Source organism: Bos javanicus, chromosome 28 (assembly GCF_032452875.1).
Source record: "Bos javanicus breed banteng chromosome 28, ARS-OSU_banteng_1.0, whole genome shotgun sequence".
NCBI classification, from domain to species: Eukaryota; Metazoa; Chordata; class Mammalia; order Artiodactyla; family Bovidae; genus Bos; species Bos javanicus.
In genome coordinates, this window is record NC_083895.1 from 37,392,896 (window position 1) to 37,417,410 (window position 24,515).

Here is a 24,515-nt window from a genome sequence, read left to right on the forward strand (position 1 = left end):
ATTATTCAATTCCTCTCAGGTTGCTAACCAGCTATCTTAACACTGAAATAATTCTGACTTTCCCCCTTGTTTTAAGAAGTTGATGTTTGGACAAACACAATGCCTCCTGCTTGCCACGTAAAGGCTTTATTCTGTTATAATAACTTTTGGAGTTGAGACAGTTTGAGGACTTGGAATTAAATAATTGTTTTCTCTACAGAAAACACAACATAGCTTTTGGAGAGTTTTCAGTTGTGGTGGTCATTAGTAGCTGTGAAAATTTATCTTCTGTTAAGAAGCAGAATTTTTAGTCTGTGTATTTAGGGTATTCAGGGTAAATGCTTTTGGTGCTGACTGAATTCGTTAGCTGGTAGAGAGCTGAGTTTCGCCTTCCTCTGATGTGACTCTACTCGGGTTAGCAACTATGGTGAGAAGTGAGGGACCATAGTCACTCGAGTCATTTTGGCTGGCTTCTGGGTTGGATCTGGTTCTAGTTACATACAGCACCACCATCCTCGTCACCTTCTGGGGTTCTTTGAAATGTGGGTAACACCTCAGGCTGGTGGGGGAGCACTCATCAGTCTTTTCTCCTTCCCTGAAGTTCTGAAGCAGCCAAGCCAGACCTCAGATGCTCTTTGCCTTCATTCCGCCCCAAACCCAAGGCTCTGTGTTGGAGGATGTGGCTTAGGCTGGAGTCCAAACAGATCTCACTTTTACCTCCTTCCAGTTAAATTCAGAACTTGCCTATGTGGGGACCTGGATCTTCTGGCTGAAGCTCAGGACCTGCCTCTCTACCCACCCTGGTCCCAGGACAGAGCTGGTGGGTCAAGAGCAAGAGGCAGCTTTCCCTTGCTGCTCCTTCGACGGCGTGTGGTGCCGGACCCCTCTCCCCACCCCCCGGTCAGTCGAGCGCCTTCTCTCCCCATGGGGAGGAGTAAACAAGGGGTGAAGAAAGACTAAACTGCACTGTTTCCATTCAACAGCTTCCTCTTCTGTGGGTTGGAATGGGGAAATAAGTGTCATTAAAACACCCTACCCCAAGACCTCATACGGTTATCTTGGTCCAGCAAAAATGATGCAACGTTTAGCGAGTGTTCTGGGGGTGAGTGGCAGGCATGTAAGGGGACGTATCTGGGGGTGGTACATCATCTCATGGATGATTAGGGTGTTTCTTTCTGGTTATTCCCTAGCATGGACCTGGCTAGTATAGTCTGAGTGTTTAAGTTACCATGGAGTGAAGGCTTGGGGTTTATATCACGGTTGTTGAGATTCTCTATGTGTGGGTTTGAACCCTGACATTTATAAAGGCAGAGTTATTTCCTGGTTGGGTCTTTATGGGGTGAGACCCTGGGAGCCCAGTGGAAGAGGGGGGAACAGGTGCTGAGAAAACCAGCCTCCTGCAGAGAACCCACACTCCAGAGCACTGGCTCCCTGCAGTGTGCATGACAAGGAGCTCGCTGTGGCCATTCCATGTTCTCCCCATGTACGTGGCCGGAGCAGAAGGAGATCAGGGATCTCCGGGTGGAGAGTCCCTGTGTCACCTCAGGGTCATCATTGTTCAGAGGCCCTGGGCTAGGGGGCAGGGATGAGGTCTGCCCTGCTATGGAAAGCATACAGGCCAGTGGTAATTAGCTGGTGTCTTTGTGGAGCCAAGATCCAGGAGAAGGAAGGGAGCCTGGCTTTGTTTACTGCTTCAGAGCTTTAAGGAGAGTTCTTTACTACGGTTAGGTTAAATAACGCCAAGGAGCACCCCTTAGGATTCCTGAACTTTAGGGTATTGTGCCTGAGCAGCCCTCCCCAGTCTCTGGGGACCTTAGGGATCGGCCCCATTTTATTTGAGGCCTTGAGAGGCAGACGCTTGCTCAGGGTCAGGTCATGTGGCCGAAGGAAGGACTGTGTCCAAGAGTTCCTGTTCATCTCCTTGCAGCCGTCCTGTGTGGCCCAGGCTGTGTTCAGGCCTTCTGTGTCCTTACCGGGAGCTGTGTTCATGTGTATTCTGGGAGGGGAGTGTTGTAGAGATGCTGCTCTGCTGGTGGGACGAGGAGGTGGGGATGGGCTGCAGGGTCACTGCCTCCTCCCTGGCTGGTTTCAGGCCAGGCAGGTTGGATACTCCCAGCTGGGCCTTGACCATACTCCCGTCCCTCTGGGAGGGAGGGGGCCAGTGGGCAGTGGTGTCCAGTCTCTGCCTGTTGGTTCTGCTCTGCGGGAAGGATGGTAGAGCAGTCAGAGTACCCATTTCCAGAGGGATGTGGTTTCATGTGCCTGCCTGGCAGCGCTTTCTCAGAACATTACAGACCAGGGGCCAGGCCGCCAAGCCTCGGCAGGAAGGGATTCTGTGGTGGCTGCTCCACGGCAAGGCGCAGAAGCTGGTCTCTTACTGGCAGCTGTGGGTGGGTTGTCTCCCCACTGCCAGAGTAGCCTTGTTTGTTTTTGCCCTAGGCCTTGGGTTACCTCTTGTTCCTCTCCTCACCCTGGGAAGTAGGGTGAGTTCTGGGGCTAGGGGTGGGCATTTCCAGTGAGCCTCAGATCCCACCCGAGGGTCAGCTTGAGGTGCCTTCCCCACCATTCAGCCACTGTTGGGCAGCAGCGGATAGTGGAGGACTTAAGGATCCGCCTGGGTTGCCATGGTGTTTCAAAAATGAACATAGTGAAGGTGGAGCAGGCCCTCGGAGTGCACTCCTTCTGAGGGCACCTCCTTTGTAGGCTTTGGACACAGACAAAGGAGAGTTGGCCCCAGCCTTCACCCTGGGCAGTTCAGAGTTCTATAATCTAAGCTTTACTGTAGCCCAAGGAGGCCAAAACAGTGATCCTAGAGGGTGGGAGGTTAGGCAGGGGAAGAGGGAGTGGGGTGAAGACTGGCTGCTGTGAGTTCACGGGACCTCTCCACCCAGGCCAGGGTGCTCTGCCTTCCTTACCTCTTGAGGGCTGAGCTTGAGAGGTTGTCTCAGAGAATATTAGATGAACAAATGTGACTTCTCCTGACTGGCCACTGTTAGGTCATGCCCAGACTTGCTCTTCATCTCTTCTTCCCAAACTCGACTCTCACTAGTCGAGCCCTCATTTCTTCATTTGGTTCCCTCAACTCCTGGTTGCTTAGCCCCGGGTAGCAGTGTGTGGGAAGAACGTGGATTGCGGGGACCGCTGTCTCACCCCCACGTTGCCTTGGTGTGGGTCCTGAACGCTGTGCTTTTTGTCCTGCTGTTGGGCAAGTCACGTGACCTTTCTGAACTCCTGTTTCCCTGTTGTGAAGTGGGGGAGTAAATACCCAGTGAAGAGGTGATGACCTAAATGTTTGGGAAGGTTCCCAGCAGAAGTCCACAAGACACTTTTTAGAAATTGCTATTCTCCATTCTTTCAAAAATTTTCCTCTTATTCTTTTGGCTGTTTATGGAAAGTTGACTTTGCTGATTTTTGTCTAACCTATAGTTGGCATTGATATTAAACCTATGTCTGGACTACTGAAAGAACACAGGACAATTTGGGAATTTCAGGAGTCTGTGTCTTGCCTTTGCTCCTTCCTTGGGGAGCAGATTTTGGGGAGATGGTTTGAAAAATTGAACCTGCCATCTCATCACTCTTCCTCTCTCCACAGATCCTGCTTCTCAGAAGATGCACTATTATAGATATTCTAACGCCGAGGTCAGCTGCTGGTACAAGTACCTCCTCTTCAGCTACAACATCGTCTTCTGGGTGAGTGGCTGAGAGCGGCTGTGTTCTCTGTCCTTAATTAGTAAACCGTTCTTCTTCACGTACTTTGGGTTTACCTGGCCCCCCATGAGGTGGCAGTCATTGCTCTACCCTCATGAAGCCAGTAACAAGTAAATTATAAAATAGACCATAAAGTGCTGGGGAAGGCCAAGTGATTAAAGACCAGATTAAGGTGCCCTTCTTCAGCCTTGGGGGTTTAGGAAGCCTTGGGGGTTCAGGAATGCTTGGGGCTCTGACCCAGTTTCCCTCCACCCACACTCCAGGAATGCCCCAATGATACATCAACTGTAAGGTCCTTTGTGCACACTGGACTGTGGGCCAGGCCCTGTCCTGGTTTCTAGGAGGTAAGGGTGGGCAAGGGTAGTAAAGCCCTGCCCTTGTAATGCTGGGGTTCAACTGGCAGAGGTATTAGCTTAAGAGCCTCAGAGCAGGGAAGGAGAAGCCACTTGGCCAGGACGCTTGGGAAGGACATTCAGAAGAGAAGGCTTGTGGGCAGAGACCTGAATATTAATGAATACACAGCCATGTGGGGTCTTGGGAAGAAAGCGCTGGGTAGGGAGAGCAGCAGAGGTCCTGAGGCAGGAATGAGCTTGGCGTGTGCAAGAAACAAAAGGAATGCCATGTGGCTGGGTCTGAGTGAGTGCAGGGCATAGGCAACACAGGTTAGGACGTGGGCACAAAGAAGCCAGGTCATGTGGGACTCAGTGGTTCCCAGTAAGTAGCTGGAATTACTTTCTGCTCCTTTTAATAATGCTTGGTAGGTTATAAGTTGGATGGTGTCATCTGATTTTGGAAAGATTCTGAAGAGTGAAGAGATGGATGGTGGTCCCAAGTTCTGAGATGAAATTTGGGGCAGAAGAGTTAGAAAGATCTCTTAGCCAGATACTTGGAGTTGTCAGTTTCCTGGAAATGAAAGTCTTGGCCACCATCGGAGGAAAGGGTGACCAGATTATTGAAGGAGAGGAGAGGAGGAGTCTGAATACGGAGGTGGGGATGCTAGAGGTGGGTTGAGGAGGAGAGTCCACTCCAAAGTTGGCTGTGAGTGAGTGGCCTGAGGTCAAAGGAAGACCAGGATATTTTTGTGTCATGGAAGTCTCAAGAGGAAGCCCTTCATGTAGAGAGGAGTAGGGTGAGAACAGAATATTGACATTGGCTTTGACAAGGTGGAGGTTGTGACCTTGACCAGAACTGCTGGGGAGTGAAAACCCACCTAGAGTTGGCCCAGGAGCTAATGGGACGTGAGAGAGTGAAGACCAGTGACTCATGACAGTTCTTTCAAGGACTCTTGCCTTAATGAAAAGCAGAGAAATTGGGTACTAGCTGGAGACAGTCAAGGGGTTAAGAGAGATATCGGAGCATGTTGGTGGGATTGGTTCAGACAAAGGCAGACATTGATTCTGTGCAGGAGAACAAGACCACATGACCATACACAGAGACTTTTTAAAACCTCCCTTTAATATAAGCACCATTTCTGGTGTCTGGGTCTGCAGCCTGTGTCTGGGGGGACCAGATGGAGACAGGCACAGGATGAGTGGTCGTGACGCCACGTGTGCCTCTGCTGAGGATTTTGACATTTCCTATTTGGACTGGGACACTTGACAATAAGGCAGACTTACCGCACTCCTCAGCTTTTCAGCCTTGTTTTTCCAGCATCATCTCCTGATGATTTATCCGGTGGGGGGCTGGGTTTCTGTCCTGGAGAAATAGGGTGGGATTCAGTGGCTTGGCTGTTTCCCCCAGGACTTTTCTGGTCCCAGACAACCTTTCATTAGCAACCACCTCATTGCCTCTGTAGTAGAGCAGTGCTGAACATTTGAGGTGGTTCCTGTGGACCCCTCCTAATGGGAGGGCTGTGGCTGCCCCTCCCTGAGATGTGTGACGTCCAGACCTGCATTGCTACCTGTGTGGAGGGGAGCCTTCTGGCCCCACCTGGAGTCCCCACCCACCAGCCAGATGCACAGTTCAGAGCCACCTGGTTTAGACCGGCGGTTTGACCTTTTCAGCTTTGTCCACCCAGCTGTTGTACCCCTCAGCCAGCTGGCCAGCTGTGTTTGCTGGCCTTACATCTCGACCTCTGACTCTCATCCTGATTTTTGCATCTGGAGTGAAACTCTCCTGTGGCCGCCGTGGCTGAGGGCCTGGGAATCTCCGTTTCTTCAAAGCCTCTTCAGAACAGATTCTTTGCTCTTGGGAAGCTTTACTAACCTACCCAGTATAATACACTGGCAGCAGCAAATTCAAATTGTAGAGTTCATGAATCTAGAATTGTAGCAGGTCTGTTTGGTTATTGAAGGGGGCTGCAGTGTTATCAGAGTTTTGCAGAATTGGCTATGTGTGTGGTTGAGAGCTAATCATTTTTTAGTTGGTGTCCACTGGGGCAGAATGGGATGGAACAAAAAGGAACAGTCAGGAAAACAAGGACGGAGAGCTTGGTTGGGAAAATGAGAGGGGGAGGCCGCCTGGCCCCTCCCTGCTGAGTTCTAGGCACAGATTTTCTGTCTTCTGTGCAGGGGCTGGAAATGTGGAGTGAGGTCTGAGAACTGGGGTGTAGAGCCCTTCTAGAAGTACATGGTGCAGCCAGGGCTCCTGGGTGCCAGTCTGGACTCCCACCTGAGCTAATTTCTTTATGAATTGCTCTCACCTGCCTGCTTCCTGCTTCACAAGGTTTCTGAAAATGTGTAATATGGTATGCCTTCTCAGAGGAGTTTTCTTTTTTAAATGGAGAAATTACAGAAATAAAACAATATAATGAAACATCCCCCAACCCCATCCCACCACCACCACCATGCTCCCATCAACTGGCTTCAAAAGTTACCAACTCAGCCGATCTTGTTTAATTTATGTCTTCTTCCACCTTGGATTATTTTGCTGGATCGTTCTGCCGAGAGTTTTTGTTTGATTTTGATGAATTAACAGTGAGCAGTGGAGCAGGATGACAGCCTTAATGGTGGACTTGGGCTCAGTAGGCAGGTTTGAATATGAAGAAGCAACTTGTTGATTCTTTGACCAGTTCTAGGTGCTGGAACAAGCAGAGGTTTTATTTAGCAGGTTGCCCCATCCAGAATTATTTTCACAGTAACATTCTTTATAGCAAATACCTGTAGTACTCTTCTTTAAGCTGTCTATTTCCAACTTTAGGACCAAGATTTTTCCATGGAACATTTAATACTTACTGGAGGCAAGAAACACGGATGCCCCAGTATTTGTGTCTGTTCTGAATTGCATGTTTTACTAGGTGAGCATGGAGCTGGGCTTCATGGGGTTTTCATCACAGGGATGTCAGGGAAATGCTGCCAACACAGCATTTTGAGGACACTAATATTTTTTACCCTTCTTTTGGTTTTTTAAATTTATAATCATTCCTTGGTTGTGTTATATCTGTCTCTAGGGTGGACTCTCACTTTGACATAGGGAAATGCAAATCAAAACCACAATGAGATACCACTTCTCACCCCTTAGAATGCGTATTATTAAAAACAAGAACATAACAAATGTTGGCGAGGATGCAGAGCGATTGGAATCCCTATGCACCATTGGTGAGAATGGTGCAGCTGCTGTGGAAAAAAAGTATGATGGTTCCTCCAGAAGTGAAAAAATTTACCGAATGATGCAGGCATTCTCCTTCTGGGCATATATCAAGAAGAATTTAAAGCAGGATTTTGAAGAGGTATTTGCACACCCTTGTTTATAGCAGCATTATTCAGAATAGCTGAGAGGTAGAAGCCACCCTGGTGTCTACTGAAGGTTGAATGGATAAACAAAATGTAGTCTATACGTGCCATGGACTATTCGGTTCAGTTCAGTTGCTCAGTCATGGCTGACTCTTTGTGACCCCATGGACTGCAGCACGCCAGGCCTCCTTGTCCATTGCCAGCTCCTGGAGTTTACTCAGACTCATGTCCATTGAATTGGCGATGCCATCCAACCATCTCATCCATGGAATATTACTCAGCCTTAAAAAATAAGGGAGATTCCTACATGTACTCCCACATGGGTAAACCTTGAGGACATTATGCTAAGTGAAATGAGCCAGACACAAAAGGACAAGCACTCTATGATTCCACTTATATGAGGTACGTAGAGTAGTCAGAGACAGAAAGTAGAATGGTGGGAACTAGGGACTGCGGGAAGGGAAAGTGGGAAGTTACTGTTGAACAGGGTGTCAGTTTTACAAGATGGAAAGATACCTGTGGATGGAGGTGATGGTTTGACAATTCTGTGAATGTACTTAATGCCACTGAGTAGTCTTACTTAAAAATGGTTAAGATGGTTAGTTTTATATTATGTGTTCAGTTCAGTTCAGTTCAGTTGCTCAGTCATGTCCGACTCTGCGACCCTATGAATCGCAGCACACCAGGCCTCCCTGTCCATCACCAACTCCCGGAGTTCACTCAGACTCACGTCCATCGAGTCAGTGATGCCATCCAATCATCTCATCCTCATCGTCCCCTTCTCCTCCTGCCCCCAATCCCTCCCAGCATCAGAGTCTTTTCCAATGAGTCAACTCTTCGCATGAGATGGCCAAAGTACTGGAGTTTCAGCTTTAGCATCATTCCTTCCAAAGAAATCCCAGGGCTGATCTCCTTCAGAATGGACTAGTTGGATCTCCTTGCAGTCCAAGGGACTCTCAAGAGTCTTCTCCAACACCACAGTTCAAAAGCATCAGTTCTTCGGTACTCAGCCTTCTTCATAGTCCAACTCTCATATCCATACATGACCACAGGAAAAACCATGGCCTTGACTAGACAAACCTTTGTTGGCAAAATAATGTCTCTGCTTTTCAATATGCTATCTAGGTTGGTCATAACTTTCCTTCCAAGGAGTAAGCGTCTTTTAATTTCATGGCTCCAATCACCATCTGCAGTGATTTTGGAGCCCCCAAAAATAGAGTCTGACACTATTTCCTCTGTTTCCCCGTCTATTTCCCATTGAAGTGATGGGACCAGATGCCATGATCTTTGTTTTCTGAATGTTGAGCTTTAAGCCAACTTTTTCACTCTCCACTTTGACTTTCATCAAGAGGCTTTTTAGTTCCTCTTCACTTTCTGCCGTAAGGGTGGTGTCCTCTGCATATCTGAGGTTATTGATATTTCTCCCGGCAATCTTGATTCCAGCTTGTGTTTCTTCCAGTCCAGCGTTTCTCATGATGTACTCTGCATAGAAGTTAAATAAGCAGGGTGACAATATACAGCCTTGACGTACTCCTTTTCTTATTTGGAACCAGTCTGTTGTTCCATGTCTAGTTCTAACTGTTGCTTCCTGACCTGCATACAGATTTCTCAAGAGGCAGGTCAGGTGGTCTGGTATTCCCATCTCTTTCAGAATTTTCCACAGTTTATTGTGATCCACACAGTCAAAGGCTTTGGCATAGTCAATAAAGCAGAAATAGATGTTTTTCTGGAACTCTCTTGCTTTTTCCATGATGCGGCAGATGTTAGCAATTTGATCTCTGGTTCCTCTGCCTTTTCTAAAACCAGCTTGAACATCAGGAAGTTCACGGTTCACATACTGCTGAAGCCTGGCTTGGAGAATTTTGAGCATTACTTTACTAGCGTGTGAGATGAGTGCAATTGTGCAGTAGTTTGAGCATTCTTTGGCATTGCCTTTCTTTGGGATTGGAATGAAAACTGACCTTTTCCAGTACTTTACTGCAATTAATTTTCCTTTTTAAAAAATTATTTATTTATTTTTGTCTGTGCTGGGTCTTCATTGCTGCACGGGCTTTTCTTTAGTTGCAGCAAGCGGGAGCTACTCTCAGTTGCGATGTGCAGACCCCTCAGTGCGGTGGCTTCTCTTGTTGAGGAGCACAGTCTCCAGGGCTTCAGTAGTTGTAGCATGTGGGCTCAGAGGTTGCTGCTCACAGGCTCTAGAGCACAGGCTCAGTGTTTGTGGCACACGGGCTTAGTTGCTCTGTGGCATGTGGGATCCTCCCAGACCAGAGATGGAACCCGTGTCTCCTGCATTGGCAAGCAGGTTCTTTACCACTAAGCCACCAGGGAAGCCTCACTATGATTAAAATTCTTGAAACATCTCACTTTGACTTCAGAGGAAGGGAAGCTGAGAGAGGCATATACAGCCTTTGTCTTTGTTCATTCTCACCCCACCTGATTCTGGAGAGAATTTGGGCTTCCCTGGTTTTACTGAGTGTATCCTCAATGAGGGATGATTCCGATGATGCTGGCAACTCCAGGATTGCTTACCACCTCAAACACTGAGTTTAATCTGCAAAGGTTCTGATGAAGCCCTTGCCAGGATCTATTTCAGAGATGGATTAAAAGTGTAGAACCGAGGCCCCTGGTAGGCACAGACGATCAGCCTGTTTCACAGAGAGCCCCTGCCCTGGGCCTTCTCAGTGACATGAGCCACAGCTTCCTTGCTTGTAAAATGCAGGAATTCGCTCCTGAGCCTCATGTGCAGCCTGTTTCTGGGTGAGAAACATGGACATTTGTGTTCTGTGACCAGCATGGCTTGAGGCCCCTTCCTTCAAAGTAACAGATGCCTCCCATGAGTAGGGTAAGCATGTAATTTGTGGTCCAAGTTGGGAAACTTTAAAGAAAGAGAGGTTTTTAAGAATTTTGCCGGAACAGCAGATGTGCCCCAGGACTGCCCCAGGCAAAACAGGACAGTTCCTAATCCTAACCCTGCCCAAGAGAGGCAAAGCCAGTCTAACGTGGAAGGACTTAACAGCAGCTCCCTGCCCTCGCTCCTGTTTGTGGCCTCTCTGTGGGTGGACAGTCTCTTTGTCTGACCCTACAATGGGCTGTTGACTCTGGATCGTTCTAACCACTAGAGAATTGCCCTTATTTGAGCTGAACTCTGTCCATGTGATATTGGACCCCAAGGCCTGATCCCCACACAGATGGTTTCTCTGCTTCCATTTCTTGGTTGTTTAATGCAATTAGAATGGAAAAGTCTAGTGTTTAATAATGTTTGTAGAGTATTTCGCTTTCACTGCTGAGAAGTATTACCTTTTCCCCTTCCAGTTTTATATACTGAACTTTTGTATTTGCCTGGAAATTCTGGAGAACTACACAAGGCCTCCCAGCTTTACTGTGTTCCCTCCTACAGGCTCCATTTTCCTGTCTGTGGTCACTCAGTTTCACTTGGTGAAAGTATCCTCATCATCTTGCAGTCTGAGTTTTCGTATTAGCATCACTTAGGATAGAGCATTCCAGGTTGCCAAGTAGACTTCCTGACCACGTCTTTGAAAATTCCCTTATCGGACATTTAGGTTGTCTTTCTACTATCCTGGATAAGGACGCTGTGATTAGCTTTTGTAACACAGATTCTTGCCTTTGGGGAAAGGACGAGAAATTATTTGCTGGGATAGGTTCCCAAGGGTGAGATTAAATGGGTCAGAAGGTGTATCCATTGTTTTGACTGGCCTGACACATTTATATAATCATATTCACCAGAAGGACTGCCCCAGTTCAGAGGAAATAGATTGCCTTATCGTTTGGCGCACACGGGTATGTGTTTGTTTGTGTATTTTTCCATATTTTGGCTTGCCAAGACAGAGGGCAAGGATTGCTTAATTATAGACTCCACTTGAACTGGGAGTGGCTGATCCTTGCAGGCCCTCAGCTCCTGATCTCATTGGTTCAGGCGCATCTGAGGCTGGGACCACCAGGAGGAATTTGCAATGATGGGCAGTATGTGTACTGTGATTATTGCCTGGGACATGTGATTATTACACACTCACAGGGTGGTGTCAGGGCTGAGTAACTCTGCTTCTGGCAAATAGTCAGCATGGCCCAGTCTGACGGGGAGATTTGTCATCTGTGGGGGAGTGTCCTACTCCCACCTTGTTTTACCTTTCCCCTCCCAGAAATGTGTTTTAAAAAAATCACGTCTATTGAGGTGTAAATTAAATAGGATAACATGTACCCATTTCGGATGTTCAGTTCACTGAGTTGGCAGCTGTATACTCTGTATAATCACCATCACCACAATAAAGATATCAAACATTTCCATCACTCCTGCAACAGTCCTTGCACTTTTCTATAATCATTCTCCCCCCACCCCTCCTCCAGCAACCATTGATCTGCCTTCTGTCATTATAAATTAAATTTCACTCTTGGATATGGCTTCCTTTAATTTAGGGGATGTTTCTCTGGTTTTTTTTTTTTTTTTTTTTTTTCTGTTTTTAATTTCATGAATTTCTTTAAAAAGTTTAAAAATTTTTTTATATTTAAAAATTGTGGTAAAACCTATGTAACAAAACTTAGAATTATAACCATTTTTAAGTGCCCAGTTGAGTCGCATTAAGTGCATTCATATTGCTCTTCATCTCCAGCCTGTTGCGTGGATTTCTGCTTTTTATTATTTTCTCTCTTCTATGTGTTTTGGGATCATGCTGTTCTTTTTCTGTCGTCTTGAGGTGGAAGATTAGGTCATTGATTTTAGATCTTTCTTTTTTCCTATAGTGTAAGTACCTCATTTTATTGTGTTTCCCAGACACAGCAGTTTTAACAAATCGCAGGTTTTCTGGCAACCCCGATTCGAGCAAGTCTATCAGCACCATTTTCCCCAGTAGCAATGGCTCAGTTCATGTCTCTCACATTTTGGTAATCTTTGGAATATTTCAGACTTTTTCATTATTGTATTTGTTATGGGGATCTGTGATTCATCACTATTGTAAAAAAGATTATGAGTTGCTGAAGGCTCAGATGATGGTTAGCATGTTTTAGAAGTATAGTATTTTTAAATTAAGATACGTACATTTTTTTCTTAGTCATAGTGCTATTGCATACTTATTAGACTACAGTATAGTATAAAGACAATCTTTATACGCACTGGGAAACCGAACAGTGTAGTGTGACTTGTCTTATAGTGGTGGTCTGGAACCGAACCCAAGTATGTCCAAGGTATGCCTGTGTTTGGTGATGCTCCATGTTTTTTTGTATCCCACACATTTTGAGATGTTTTCATTTCATTTGGTTAAATATCTTGTAAATGTGTACTGTTTATACAAGTGTCTTTTCTTTCCCTTCCAGGCTTACTGCAGGAGTTTCTCTTTTTTACTGGGTTCCAGCAATTTTATCATGATGTGTGCTGGTGTGTTTTCTTGTGTTCTGTTTGAAGTCCATTGTGCATTTTGGATTTGTGGGTTTATATTTTTCATCAAATTTGGGATGACTTCAATTATTATTTCTTTAAATATATACCCCATCCCCGCCTTGAATTCCTTGTTGTCCCACAGGTCACTGAGATGCTGCTCAGTTTTGTTTTTTCTACCCCCTGCATCATTTAATTTAGATGGTTCCCATTGCTTTCTCTTTGAGTTCACTCATCTTCTGTAGTGTCTAACTGGCAGTTAAACCCGTTTAGTGAATCTTTCATTTCTAATGTTGGTTTTTCTGTTTCTTATAGTTCCATTTTAATCTTTTTAATATTTTCTATTTCTCTCTTTGCTTATTTTCCTGTAAATCTGAGTATATTTACAGTATCTGTTTTGAAGTCTTTGCTGATTCCATCTTCTCTCTCATTCCTGTCTTGTTTCCAGTTACTGATTTTTTTTTTCCTTTTTATAGGTCATGTTTTACCTCTTGTCTATCTGGTAACTTTTGTTTGGATGCTAGATACACTTTTTCTGCCCGAGCATTCTTCCTGTCTTGGTCAGCTTGGGCTGCCATTACCACATGCCATTGCTTTTGTTGCCTAAACAATCGAAATGTATTTTCTCCCATTTCTGGAGGCTGGAAGTTTGAAATCAGGGTGCCAGCATGGTCAAGTTCTGGTGAGGGCTGTCTTCCTGGCTTTCACGTGGCTGTCTTTCTGCTGTGTTTTCACATGGCAGAGAGAGAGAGAGAGAAAACACAAGCTCTGGTCTCTCTTCCTCTATTCATGGAGGCTCCACCCTCATGACCTCATGTAACCGCACTTAACCTCCCCGTCTCCAAATACCATCACACTGGGGCTGCGGCTTCAAGATGTGAAATTTGGAGTGACATAAATTTCAATCCATATCAAGTCTTTTGAATTTGCATCTTTTGTCTGAGATTCATTCTTGCTGTGGTACGTAGCTGTAGATCATTGATTCTCATTGTTGTGGGATATTCCATTGTGGAAACATATTATTTGAATTACTTGTAGTTTTAGGCTATTAAGACCTGTTGAAGTGATACAGAAACATACCAGGGTTGGAGACCCGAATTATAGGATGTCCTGGGGTTCACGTGGCTGAGCTGAAGGAAATCCTGTCTCAGTTCAGATGGTTTCGGTATGATAGTTTAGTGCAGGACGTGGCTGACTATGGCTTGCACGCCAAACCTGGCTCTCTGCCCGTTTTTGCACATACGACTTTTTTTGGAACAAGCCCTGCCCATTTTCCTGTGAAAACAGCAGAATTGAGTAACTGAAACAGAGACCTTCCACCCAGCAAAGCTGAAAATACTTACTATTTGGCTTCTGGAACTGCCGACCCTCAGCTTAGTATCTTGTTTTCTACTCACTGTTAATCATCCATCTGTGCCAGCAATGGCAGGGACTGGGACAGGGGTGAGGCGGGTTTGGGGGTTCCTTCTCACTATCGCCTGGGGCCGCTGCCTGTAACCATCCTCCGCCTTCGTGTCTTTCAAAGGCTGACCAGAGTCAGATCCCTGGCCCAGGCATTGTGTGCGTGGGCCCCCTGTTATCTGGGAGCACAGAGTGTCTGTGGAAGCTGCCCCAGGGCCCTGTGGGGTGTCCTTCCCCATCCTGGCGTGGCCCCTCACAGGGGTTCACAGGCTCTGTGGGAAGGGCACACATGCTTCTGGTTTTCAGAACCGCCCTTCCGGCAGGAGGAAAGGCTGGTGTGTGATAACTGTGTGACCCAGGGCAAGGCACTGACCCGCCCAGGGCCTGTTTCCCTCTGAGATGAGGAAGCTGGGCTCCAGCATCCCTTCCGGCCCCCAGAACTTCCAAACTCCCACCCAGAAGTGGCTGGGTTTAAGCTTTTTTTTTTTTTTAAAGAAGCAGTCCTTTTATGCTTTCTTTATGCTCCAGAGTGGATGCAGTCTGGAAGGGCAAGGCCTCCTCATCTTGACCTCAGCGCACTGGCTGTCAGGGCCAGGTTGGGTCTAAGATCTGTGCCATCTCTGGCATCCTTTCACGTGACCACAGGCATCTCTGGTGTTCCCTGGACTTGCCAGGCCAGGATTTCCAGTTCTGGAGAATGAGTGCCAGGACCATTGGGTTTCCACCTGGCATGGTTTATGGTGGCGGAGCTTAGGGAGCAGGAGAAACAGAGGTCTTTGGAGATCATTGGCTTCCACTGAAGTCGAAGAGAGAAGTGGTTTTCTTGAAGCCACAAGATGAGTTAGGAACAGAGCTGAAACAGTTTTATTATAGCTTTTTCTACTCCCTGCCCTGTTTTCTATCCATCATCCTTTCCCCATTTCACTTGCCTCCAGGAGGCACCTATTTCCTTAAACTCTACTCTTCTGACCTTGTGTCAGGACAAAGCTGTGAGTCATTGGAAGGTGGGGCACAGTGTCTTCAATCCAGCAAATGCTGATAAGGTCTGGAAGGCCCCCCACCCCAGGACTCTGCTCTGCTTCCAAGGCAAGGCAGGGCTCGCTCAGTACCCCAGGGTAAGCACATTATTCGGGATGCTTACTGAATCCTTATGACCCTCCTTTGACCCAGGAGGGGTCACCTTCATTTTGCAAAGGAAAACGGGTTCAGAGAAATTTCTGGACCCACACAAGTCCTCTCACAAGGAACTTGTAGGGTAGAGCTGGAATCAAGACCAACTGACCCATGCTGTTTGTTCAGCGCTGCCCAGGACTCCTTTGGGTTTCAGTGCTTCCTCCTGGTTCTTTTTGGAGCCTCCCTCAGGTAGCCCAGAGGAGCCTGCCTCAGCTAAAGGAATCTACAAGAGTCAGGGGCTGGCAGGCCAGCAGCCTGAAAACATTTACGGCTGCTGGTGGTTTGTCTTGATCTTGTGGAGGAAAGGCACTGGGGCCCGAGCACTTTTACACTGAAATGAAATCTTGTAAGAGACTAGGGCCACTAAATTGTGGGTGATGAGGGGCTGCTTTCAACCTACTTGGTGTTTGAATCCTCCTCCAGTCCGGCGAAACCTAGCCAGGTGTCTACACTTCCATCGTGTCTGGAACCTGCTGGGTAAAGACTTGCCCACTTAGCAAGTTGACTCCATGTGGGCTTCCAGAACAAAGCAGGGCTGGACCAGCCCAGAGTGCCCCAGAGGAAACCTCTCACCTTCTTACACAGGGGGCCTTTGCTTCAGGTTATTCCTGAATCTTCACAGTGACCCCCACAGGGGTCCTGACTGGACACAGAGTGATCCTCCATTGGCTTTACTGTTGCACACCCTAGAAGCCCCTTCTGCAGCCTCCCACACCACTGGGCACTTGTGACTGCGCCTTGTGGTGGAGGGCGTATGCTGCTGCCCACTATTCGCGGCTGCCCTGTGCAGTGAGATAACGTGATGTCAGGACAGTCAGAGACACATAGGTTTGTTTCTTGACTTCTCCACCAGCTTGCTATGTGAGTTTAGGCAATAACCAAATCATCCTACATCTGAACTTTCCCATTTGAAAAATAGGGGTAACAGTACCAGTGTTATGGGGTGTGGAGGGCCTCTTTAGGTATATTGTGTTTAATGTAGCATCAGTTACCCAGGAGAGGGTGGTGCTACTCGCCCTGGTGACCACCACAGTGTGCTAACCTGATGGTCCAAGGCTGTCCTCTTTGAGCTCCTCCCAAACTGGTGAGAGTTGGACTCCGTTCTTTGAGAAGGAATTTAATCAGGTCATAGATGAGAAACAAAGGAGGTTACTCTGAGGCTGGAAGGCACTCCCAGATGGTTGGCAGCCAAGAGGGCAGCCCAACTACACAGACCATCTGTCCTGGGGGGTGGGGGCTGGCCAGAGAAGGGGCTCCTCAGGGAGCCATGCCAAGCTGGCCAGAGTCCTGGCTCATTCAAGAGGTTGCTGTTTGAGCTTCCAGACAGGTCACTTCCCTGTCTGGCCCTCCTTCAGTCTTGTCTCTAAAACAACTGTTAGTCCTTGAAGTTCCTGCCTTGGGCCAGTGTTCATTGAACCCATGAGCTGGCATGTGACACCCCTCCAACCCCCCACCTCAGTTCCTGTCTTTCTGCTGCAAGTTAACTTTAGTTCTTCCTTTGAAACAGAATGGGAAAAAAAAAAATGTGAGCTCTTATTCTTGGAGCCCTGTTGTTTTGAGAGGAGAACGGGGCTGTGGTGGCATGGAGCTGGTGTGTCAGGCTGATTGTGTTCAGCGAGAGGGCTGCAGGGGCCAGACCTGCCTCACCATCCCATGTGGTACATGGTGGTGGGTGGGCTGTCCTGGAAAGTGGTCAGGCAACCCTAAACAAAATAGAAAACTTCTCTGCCCTCAGAGGGCTTAAGTAGGGGAGGAGACACAGTAGACAGCTCACGTGGTCTAGGATGAGTACCTTGAAGAAGATCCAGCAGGGAAGGAGGTCAGGACTGACGCGTGGGGAGACAGTCTGCGCATGATGGCAAAGGGAGGTGTGTTTGAGGAGGTGAAATTTGGAGAGACCTGAATGGAGTGAGGGAGGAAGCCAGGAAGGGATGTGGAGGAGGAACCTTCTAGGCTAAGGGATCGAGTCAAAGTTCTGAGGCAGGGGTGAGGTGGGTGGGTTCAAGAAACAATGGTGGGGAGGGATGTCTAGGATTCAGCAGAGATGGCCGGGATTGGGGGCGGGTAGGTGGGTGGGACGGGGGCTGGGGAGATGGGTTGGAGATAGTGTTAGAATGTGGGCTACAGCCTGGCTACCCAGGCCCTTGTGAGCCACAGGAAGGAGTTTGAATTTTATTCTACGTGTAAAAGGAAGTCATTGGAGCATTTTGAGGAGGAGGGTGATCTGATATTATTAAAGCGTTGTTCTAGTTGCTCGGGACCTGTGGGGAGACAGTGGCAAGGTCCCTGCAGGGGTGATGGCATGGACAGGTGGGAGCAGAGAGGGTTCTTAACATATTTTGAAGGTAGGACTAATAGCAGGTCCTGGTAGGTTGAATGTGGAGTTGGAGGTCCAGAGTGGTCAAGCCTGAGGTCGAGGTTTTCTGTCTTAAGAGTAGATGGTCAGTATTGCCATTTAGTGAGAACGGGGTGGGGGGGGGTTGGGAGGAGCCGCTGGGGATCTGGGAGACCACAGCTCCCTTTGGGGGCACGTGAAGATTGAAATGTTGCTGGTCGTATTTAGAGGACAGGTCAAGTAGTCATTGGTGTGTTTGACTCGGGATCAGCTATGGCTGGAGGTTGGGGTTTGTGCGTCAGCTGTGTGAGTTATGAGATTATCCAAGGATTAGGGGAGGGCAGGGGTCAGGACTGAACAGTGAGGTTCTCCAGCATTTAGAGGCCTCTGATTCCAGTTGAGCTATTTCAAATCCTGAAAGATGATGCTGTGAAAGTGCTGCACTCAATATGCCAGCAAATTTGGAAAACTCAGCAGTGGCCACAGGACTGGAAAAGGTCAGTTTTCATTCCAATCCTAAAGAAAGGCAATGCCAAAGAATGCTCAAACTACCACACAATTGTACTCATCTCACACGCTAGTAAAGTAATGCTCAAAATTCTCCAAGCCAGGCTTCAGCAATATGTGAACCGTGAACTTCCTGATGTTCAAGCTGGTTTTAGGAAAGGCAGAGGAACCAGAGACCAAATTGCCAACATCCGCTGGATCATGGAAAAAACAAGAGAGTTCCAGAAAAACATCTATTTCTGCTTTATTGACTATGCCAAAGCCTTTGACTGTGTGGATCACAATAAACTGTGGAAAATTCTGAAAGAGATGGGAATACCAGACCACCTGACCTGCCTCTTGAGAAACCTGTATGCAGGTCAGGAAGCAACAGTTAGAACTAGACATGGAACAACAGACTGGTTCCAAATAGGAGAAGAAGTACGTCAAGGCTGTATATTGTCACCCTGCTTATTTAACTTCTATGCAGAGTACATCATGAGAAACACTGGGCTGGAAGAAGCACAAGCTGGAATCAAAATTGCTGGGAGAAATATCAATAACCTCAGATATGCAGATGACACCACCCTTATGGCAGAAAGTGAAGAGGAACTAAAAAGCCTCTTGATGAAAGTGAAAGTGGAGAGTGAAAAAGTTGGCTTAAAACTCAACACTCAGAAAACGAAGATCATCGCATCCCGTCCCATCACTTCATGGGAAATAGACTCTCTTTTTTGGGGCTCCAAAATCACTGCAGATGGTGATTGCAGCCATGAAATTAAAAGACACTTACTCCTTGAAAGGAAAGTTATGACCAACCTAGGTAGCATATTGAAAAGCAGAGACGTTACTTTGGCAACAAAGGTCTGACTAGTCAAGTCTATGATTTTTCCTGTGGTCATGTATGGATGTGAGTTGAACTGTGAAGAAAGCTGAGCGCTGAAGAATTGATGCTTTTGAACTGTGGTGTTGGAGAAGCCTCTTGAGAGTCCCTTGGACTGCAAGGAGATCCAACCAATCCATTCTAAAGGAGATCAGCCCTGGGATTTCTTTGGAAAGAATGATGCTAAAGCTGAAACTCCAGTACTTTGGCCATCTCATGTGAAGAGCTGACTCATTGGAAAAGACTCTGATGCTGGGAGGGATTGGGGGCAGGAGGAGAAGGGGACGACAGAGGATGAGATGGCTGGATGGCATCACTGACTCGATGGACATGAGTCTGAGTGAACTCCTGGCATTGGTGATGGACAGGGAGGCCTGGCGTGCTGCGATTCAAGGGGTCGCAAAGAGTCGGACATGACTGAGTGACTGAACTGAACTGAACTGAAAGAGGGTAAGCCCTCAGAAGAGACTGAGGCGGAATGACAGGGAGAGTGAAAGACAACCATGTGTGTACCCTTCATGTCCCCAAAGCTGAGGGCCTCAGTGGAGGAGGGAATGACCACTGTGCTGGATGAGGGTGGATAAGCTAAGGCAAAAGACTTGACCTCCCAGCTTGGAAAGAGGGAAGTGAGTCATCAGAGACTGTGAGGAATGGTGGGGAGGGAGGTCTATAGGATTCAGCAGAGAGCAACTAGTCACCTTCCAGCTTGCTTACCGCACAGTGTCAGACACTCAGGAATGGAAAGTCATGCACCCCATGAAGGAAAATAAAGTCCTTTATCAGCTGGCTAATCCAATGGGAGGACTGAAAAGTGGGGGATCGGTGTGATGTGGTGGAAGGAACCTCATGTCGGCTCCTTGGCACCCACGTTCCAGCAGCAGAGGGACCTTTGGCCGCGTAGTGCAGTGCTGTCTCCAGTGCTTGAGGTGGTGCCTAGCATTTGCTCAGTGTCCATTGCACGAATGAGTGAGTAAATGAATGAACTGAGACTCGGGATCGGGGTCTTCTCCCTCACTGCTTACTGAATTGTTACTGACCGGAACTTGGGTTCACTCTCCCAACTTGAAGCAAAGCCAATAAATTGACACGAGGTTGTGGTGAAGGGAAGTACAAGGTTTATTGCAGAAAGCCCAGCAAGGAGAATGGGCAACTCGTGCTCAAAAGACCCCAACTCCCCGAAGGCTTTCAGACAAGTGTTTTTATTTATTTATTTATTTTTTAAATTTTATTTTTAAACTTTACAATATTATATTAGTTTTGCCAAATAGCGAAATGAATCTGCCACAGGTATACACATGTTCCCCATCCTAAACCCCCCTCCCTCCTCCCTCCCTGTACCATCCCTCTGGGTTGTTTCAGTGCACCAGCCCCAAGCATCCAGTATCATGCATCGAACCTGGACTGGCGACTCATTTCATATATGATATTATACATGTTTCAATGCCATTCTCCCAAATCATCCCACCCTCTCCCTCTCCAACAGAGTCCATAAGACTGTTCTATACATCAGTGTCTCTTTTGCTGTCTCGTACACAGGGTTATTGTTACCATCTTTCTAAATTCCATATATATGCGTTAGTATACTGTATTGGTGTTTTTCTTTCTGGCTTACTTCACTCTGTATAATAGGCTCCAGTTTCATCCACCTCATTAGAACTCATTCAAATGTATTCTTTTTAATGGCTGAGTAATACTCCATTGTGTATATGTACCATAGCTTTCTTATCCATTTATCTGCTGATGGACATCTAGGTTGCTTCCATGTCCTGGCTATTATAAACAGTGCTGCGATGAACATTGGGGTACACGTGTCTCTTTCCCTTCTGGTTTCCTCAGCCCACTTTCACCATTACTATTCAACATAGTTTTGGAAGTTTTGGCCACAGCAATCAGAGCAGAAAAAGAAATAAAAGGAATCCAAATTGGAAAAGAAGAAGTAAAACTCTCACTATTTGCAGATGACATGATCCTCTACATAGAAAACCCTAAAGACTCCACCAGAAAATTACTAGAACTAATCAATGATTATAGTAAAGTTGCAGGATATAAAATCAACACACAGAAATCCCTTGCATTCCTATACACTAATAATGAGAAAACAGAAAGAGAAATTAAGGAAACAATTCCATTCACCATTGCAACGGAAAGAATAAAATACTTAGGAATATATCTACCTAAAGAAACTAAAGACCTATATATGGAAAACTATAAAACACTGCTGAAAGAAATCAAAGAGGACACTAATAGATGGAGAAATATACCATGTTCATGGATTGGAAGACTCAATATAGTGAAAATGAGTATACTACCCAAAGCAATTTATAGATTCAACGCAATCCCTATCAAGCTACCAACGGTATTCTTCAGAGCTAGAACAAATAATTTCATAGTTTGTATGGAAATGCAAAAAACCTCGAATAGCCAAAGCTATCTTGAGAAAGAAGAATGGAACTGGAGGAATCAACCTACCTGACTTCAGGCTCTACTACAAAGCCACAGTTATCAAGACAGTATGGTACTGGCATAAAGACAGAAATATAAATCAATGGAACAAAATAGAAAGCCCAGAGATAAATCCAGACAAGTGTTTTTAAAGGCAGATGTTCGTAGTGAGGGCCACAGGGTATGTGATTAGCTTGTGGACTTTCTTCTGATTGGTTAGTGTTGAACAGATAATGTTTCAGAAATCTGAATCATCAGCCTTCCCGTTCCAACCAGTCTGGGGTCTACACTTCTTGTGGTCAATGTGTAATTGCCCTCCTCCACAGAGTGGGGGTCTTACTTCTGCAGAACAACTTAAAGATAGTGGTAGATTGTTATCTAAATCCCTTCTGGAGGAATCGGGAGTCCTGTGACTCCTGTGTCATTATTCTAATCATTAACTGCTTGAATCTGCTCTTTGGAACAGGTAGGGGGAGGGGAGGCCAACAAGAAGCAGGGGTCATGGAGGGGCTTGTACCCGGCAAGGTCCTTCAGGGTTCTGCTCGGTTTCAGTCTCCCCTTTTCTTTGATATTCCTTAATCTCAAGGAGAACGGGGTGGGACAAGAAAGGGAATGAAGTTACGGATAGAGCGATTAATCATCAACTTGTCAGGGAACTTGGATTCAGGGAGACTTGGGTTCAGAGTTCTCGTCCTGGCCCTGTCGGCCCCTGTGGTACTTAGTCAAGTTGCGGGGGGCGGGAGCAGGCGGATCAGGTCACCTGGCAGGACTTTTTCACTTGAAGTCCACAGACTGCTGTGGGAACCAGCAATGAGGAGTCTGTGAACCCTCTGAAATTCCCTCCAAAATGTGGGGCATGTGCACATTTTCTGAAAGTGGCCTGTGATCCAGAGGAGGTTGGGAACTCCCGGGCTTTCTCCAAAGGCCTTTCTTCTGAGTCCAGCCTCCTGGGGCTTGCAGTGGGCAGGAGGGTCCTGGAACTGGAGAACACACTTGGGAAACTTGCAGTCACAGAGAACCTTGCCCTGTTGTTTATCACCAGGTCCTGATAAATGGCGGCACAACGCCAGCAGAATGTACGGCAGTTGAGCAGAACAACAGGGGGCTGCTTAATTTCCGAGGCCACGAGGTGTTTGCTCTGGAAAACCCTTCCTGGTGTAGGGAGCTGTGGGGTGTATCTGGAGGGTCTCTTTTTGTCATGGGGCAGGTGGGGCACCTTGGCACCAGTGGGCTCCTGTGGATGAGAGGTCAGGGTTGGGGGACACGGTTCTGGGGTTGGCACATGGCTCGGTGCAGGCCTCTTAATTCAGTAACATAACCCAGCGTTCCCTGATCACAGGTGTGTCCTGCCACGAGAGTGTAAGTATGGTAGGGGAGGAAGCTCAGCCTGGCAGCTGCTTTTCTGTGCTTGGAGTATTTCTCCAGGGCTGGGACCCAAGAAGGGTGGCAGTCCTGTGCAGAGCCTTACCTGCACTGGGAGCCCTTGAAGGCGTCACAAGGGATGATGTCCTCTTCACACCAGGCAGTGCACTGCATTGAGAAGGGACTTGTGGAAGAGGAAGGAAGCAGGGTGTGGCTCAGTGTCTCTGACCCCAGAGTCTCTCCTGATCAGAGACTGTTCCGAGATCTTTGTTTCTGCTCTCCCAAGCATGGGGCCAGCTGGGGTTGAAGGACTTTGTCCCAGCAGTCGGGGAAGACAGGTGTGAGTTACCTGAAGAGCCTCACTGTCCCACCGTTCAGCCGGAGTCCCTGTCATCTGCAGGGACCGAGGGGCTGCCTTGCCTGCCCAGCGTGGACATGAGCCAGGAACCCCCTCTGACACTAGCAGTCTGGTCCCTCCTCTGAGAAGCATGTTCGTGGAGCTGGTTTCTGACCTAACTTTCTCTCTCTTTCCCCTGCCCTGCTCAGCTGGCTGGAGTTGTCTTCCTCGGAGTTGGATTATGGGCGTGGAGCGAGAAGGTAGGTGTGACTGTCACTGGAACCCTGAGCAGTAGTCCACCAGGTTCATTCAGCTTTAATTGTCCCTTTCTCCAAACTCCTCCCCAGAGAGCCCCTCCTGTGCAGGGCAATGATTTGTGGTCATTAACCTTTACAGAGCCAGTTCTTGGAAGTTACTTAACTTGTGATGAAAACTCTTGGGGTCCTGTGGCTAGCCTGGCTTCCCTGTGGCCGGTTTGCTGCTAGAGGCCAAGGCTGGGCCAGTTGGGATTTTGAGCCCCATGAGCATGGAGAGCCCTCTCTTCCGTTTCCAGAAGTCCCGAGTCATCCCGGGGCGTGTCCAGAGCTGTGTCCAGGGCAGGCCTGGGGCTACCTTCTGGAATGGACTGTGCCTCTGGAGCCAGCAGGTCCCTGAGCACAGCTGTGGTGATTCCTGAAGCTCTCGTTCTCGCCCATGGATAGGACCCCTGAGTCAGGGAGTTAGGCTCTGGGTTGTGCCCCCTGGGTGCCCTGCGGTGCAGGGGCACATCTTTAGCGCCCACGAACCTCATTGCCCAGCCTATGGAGGATGGGGGAGGAGAGGAAAGCAGGCTCTTACTGTCTGGAAGGACAAGGGGCATTTGGAACTCCAAGCAGGGGACTAGACCGCACGTGAGCAGAGTGGACCTTTGGGCACCTTTTGCACCGTAAGTCGGTGGGTATTGGGGAGGTGGAGAGACGAGGCAGGAAACAGTGAGAGCTAAAGCTTTCTCTTACGCCTAAGGCCCAGGGCCCTCTGTTCCTTTAGCGGAGCCTCTCTTTACTTTCAGAAGGAGGCAGGAGCACTTAGGTCTGTGGGCTTTGTTGCCATGGCCTTGGGAACTGGATACGGTCTGCCTTTAGGTTTAGGCCCCTTTAAGTGCTTGCAGTGCCATGTCCCTTTGCCCTAGTGACCGAGAAGCTGGTGCAAACCATGACTCATAGCGCCACCGTGTGACCAGAACGGAGCAGCAGCATCTCAGCCAATCGGGCCCAGAGCCTAGGCCTGGCTACCCTGGCTGCCCGGTTCCCGCTGGGTGTCTGGCCTGGCTGCTCTTTGCTTCTTCCTCCGTTGAATCCTGTAGAACTGCTCTG

General features: G+C 47.7%; 1 protein-coding gene across 1 annotated transcript in view; it reads left to right on the forward strand.

The window, feature by feature from the left end:
* Window positions 1-24,515, forward strand: part of TSPAN14 (tetraspanin 14) — a 57,726-nt gene that overhangs the window by 22,615 nt on the left and 10,596 nt on the right. Inside the window, exons 2-3 of the mRNA XM_061405503.1 lie at window positions 3,572-3,669; window positions 23,373-23,423. Of these exons, the coding sequence (XP_061261487.1) occupies window positions 3,589-3,669; window positions 23,373-23,423 (132 nt within the window). The 5' untranslated portion in view covers window positions 3,572-3,588. The remainder of the gene's footprint in view (window positions 1-3,571; window positions 3,670-23,372; window positions 23,424-24,515) is intronic.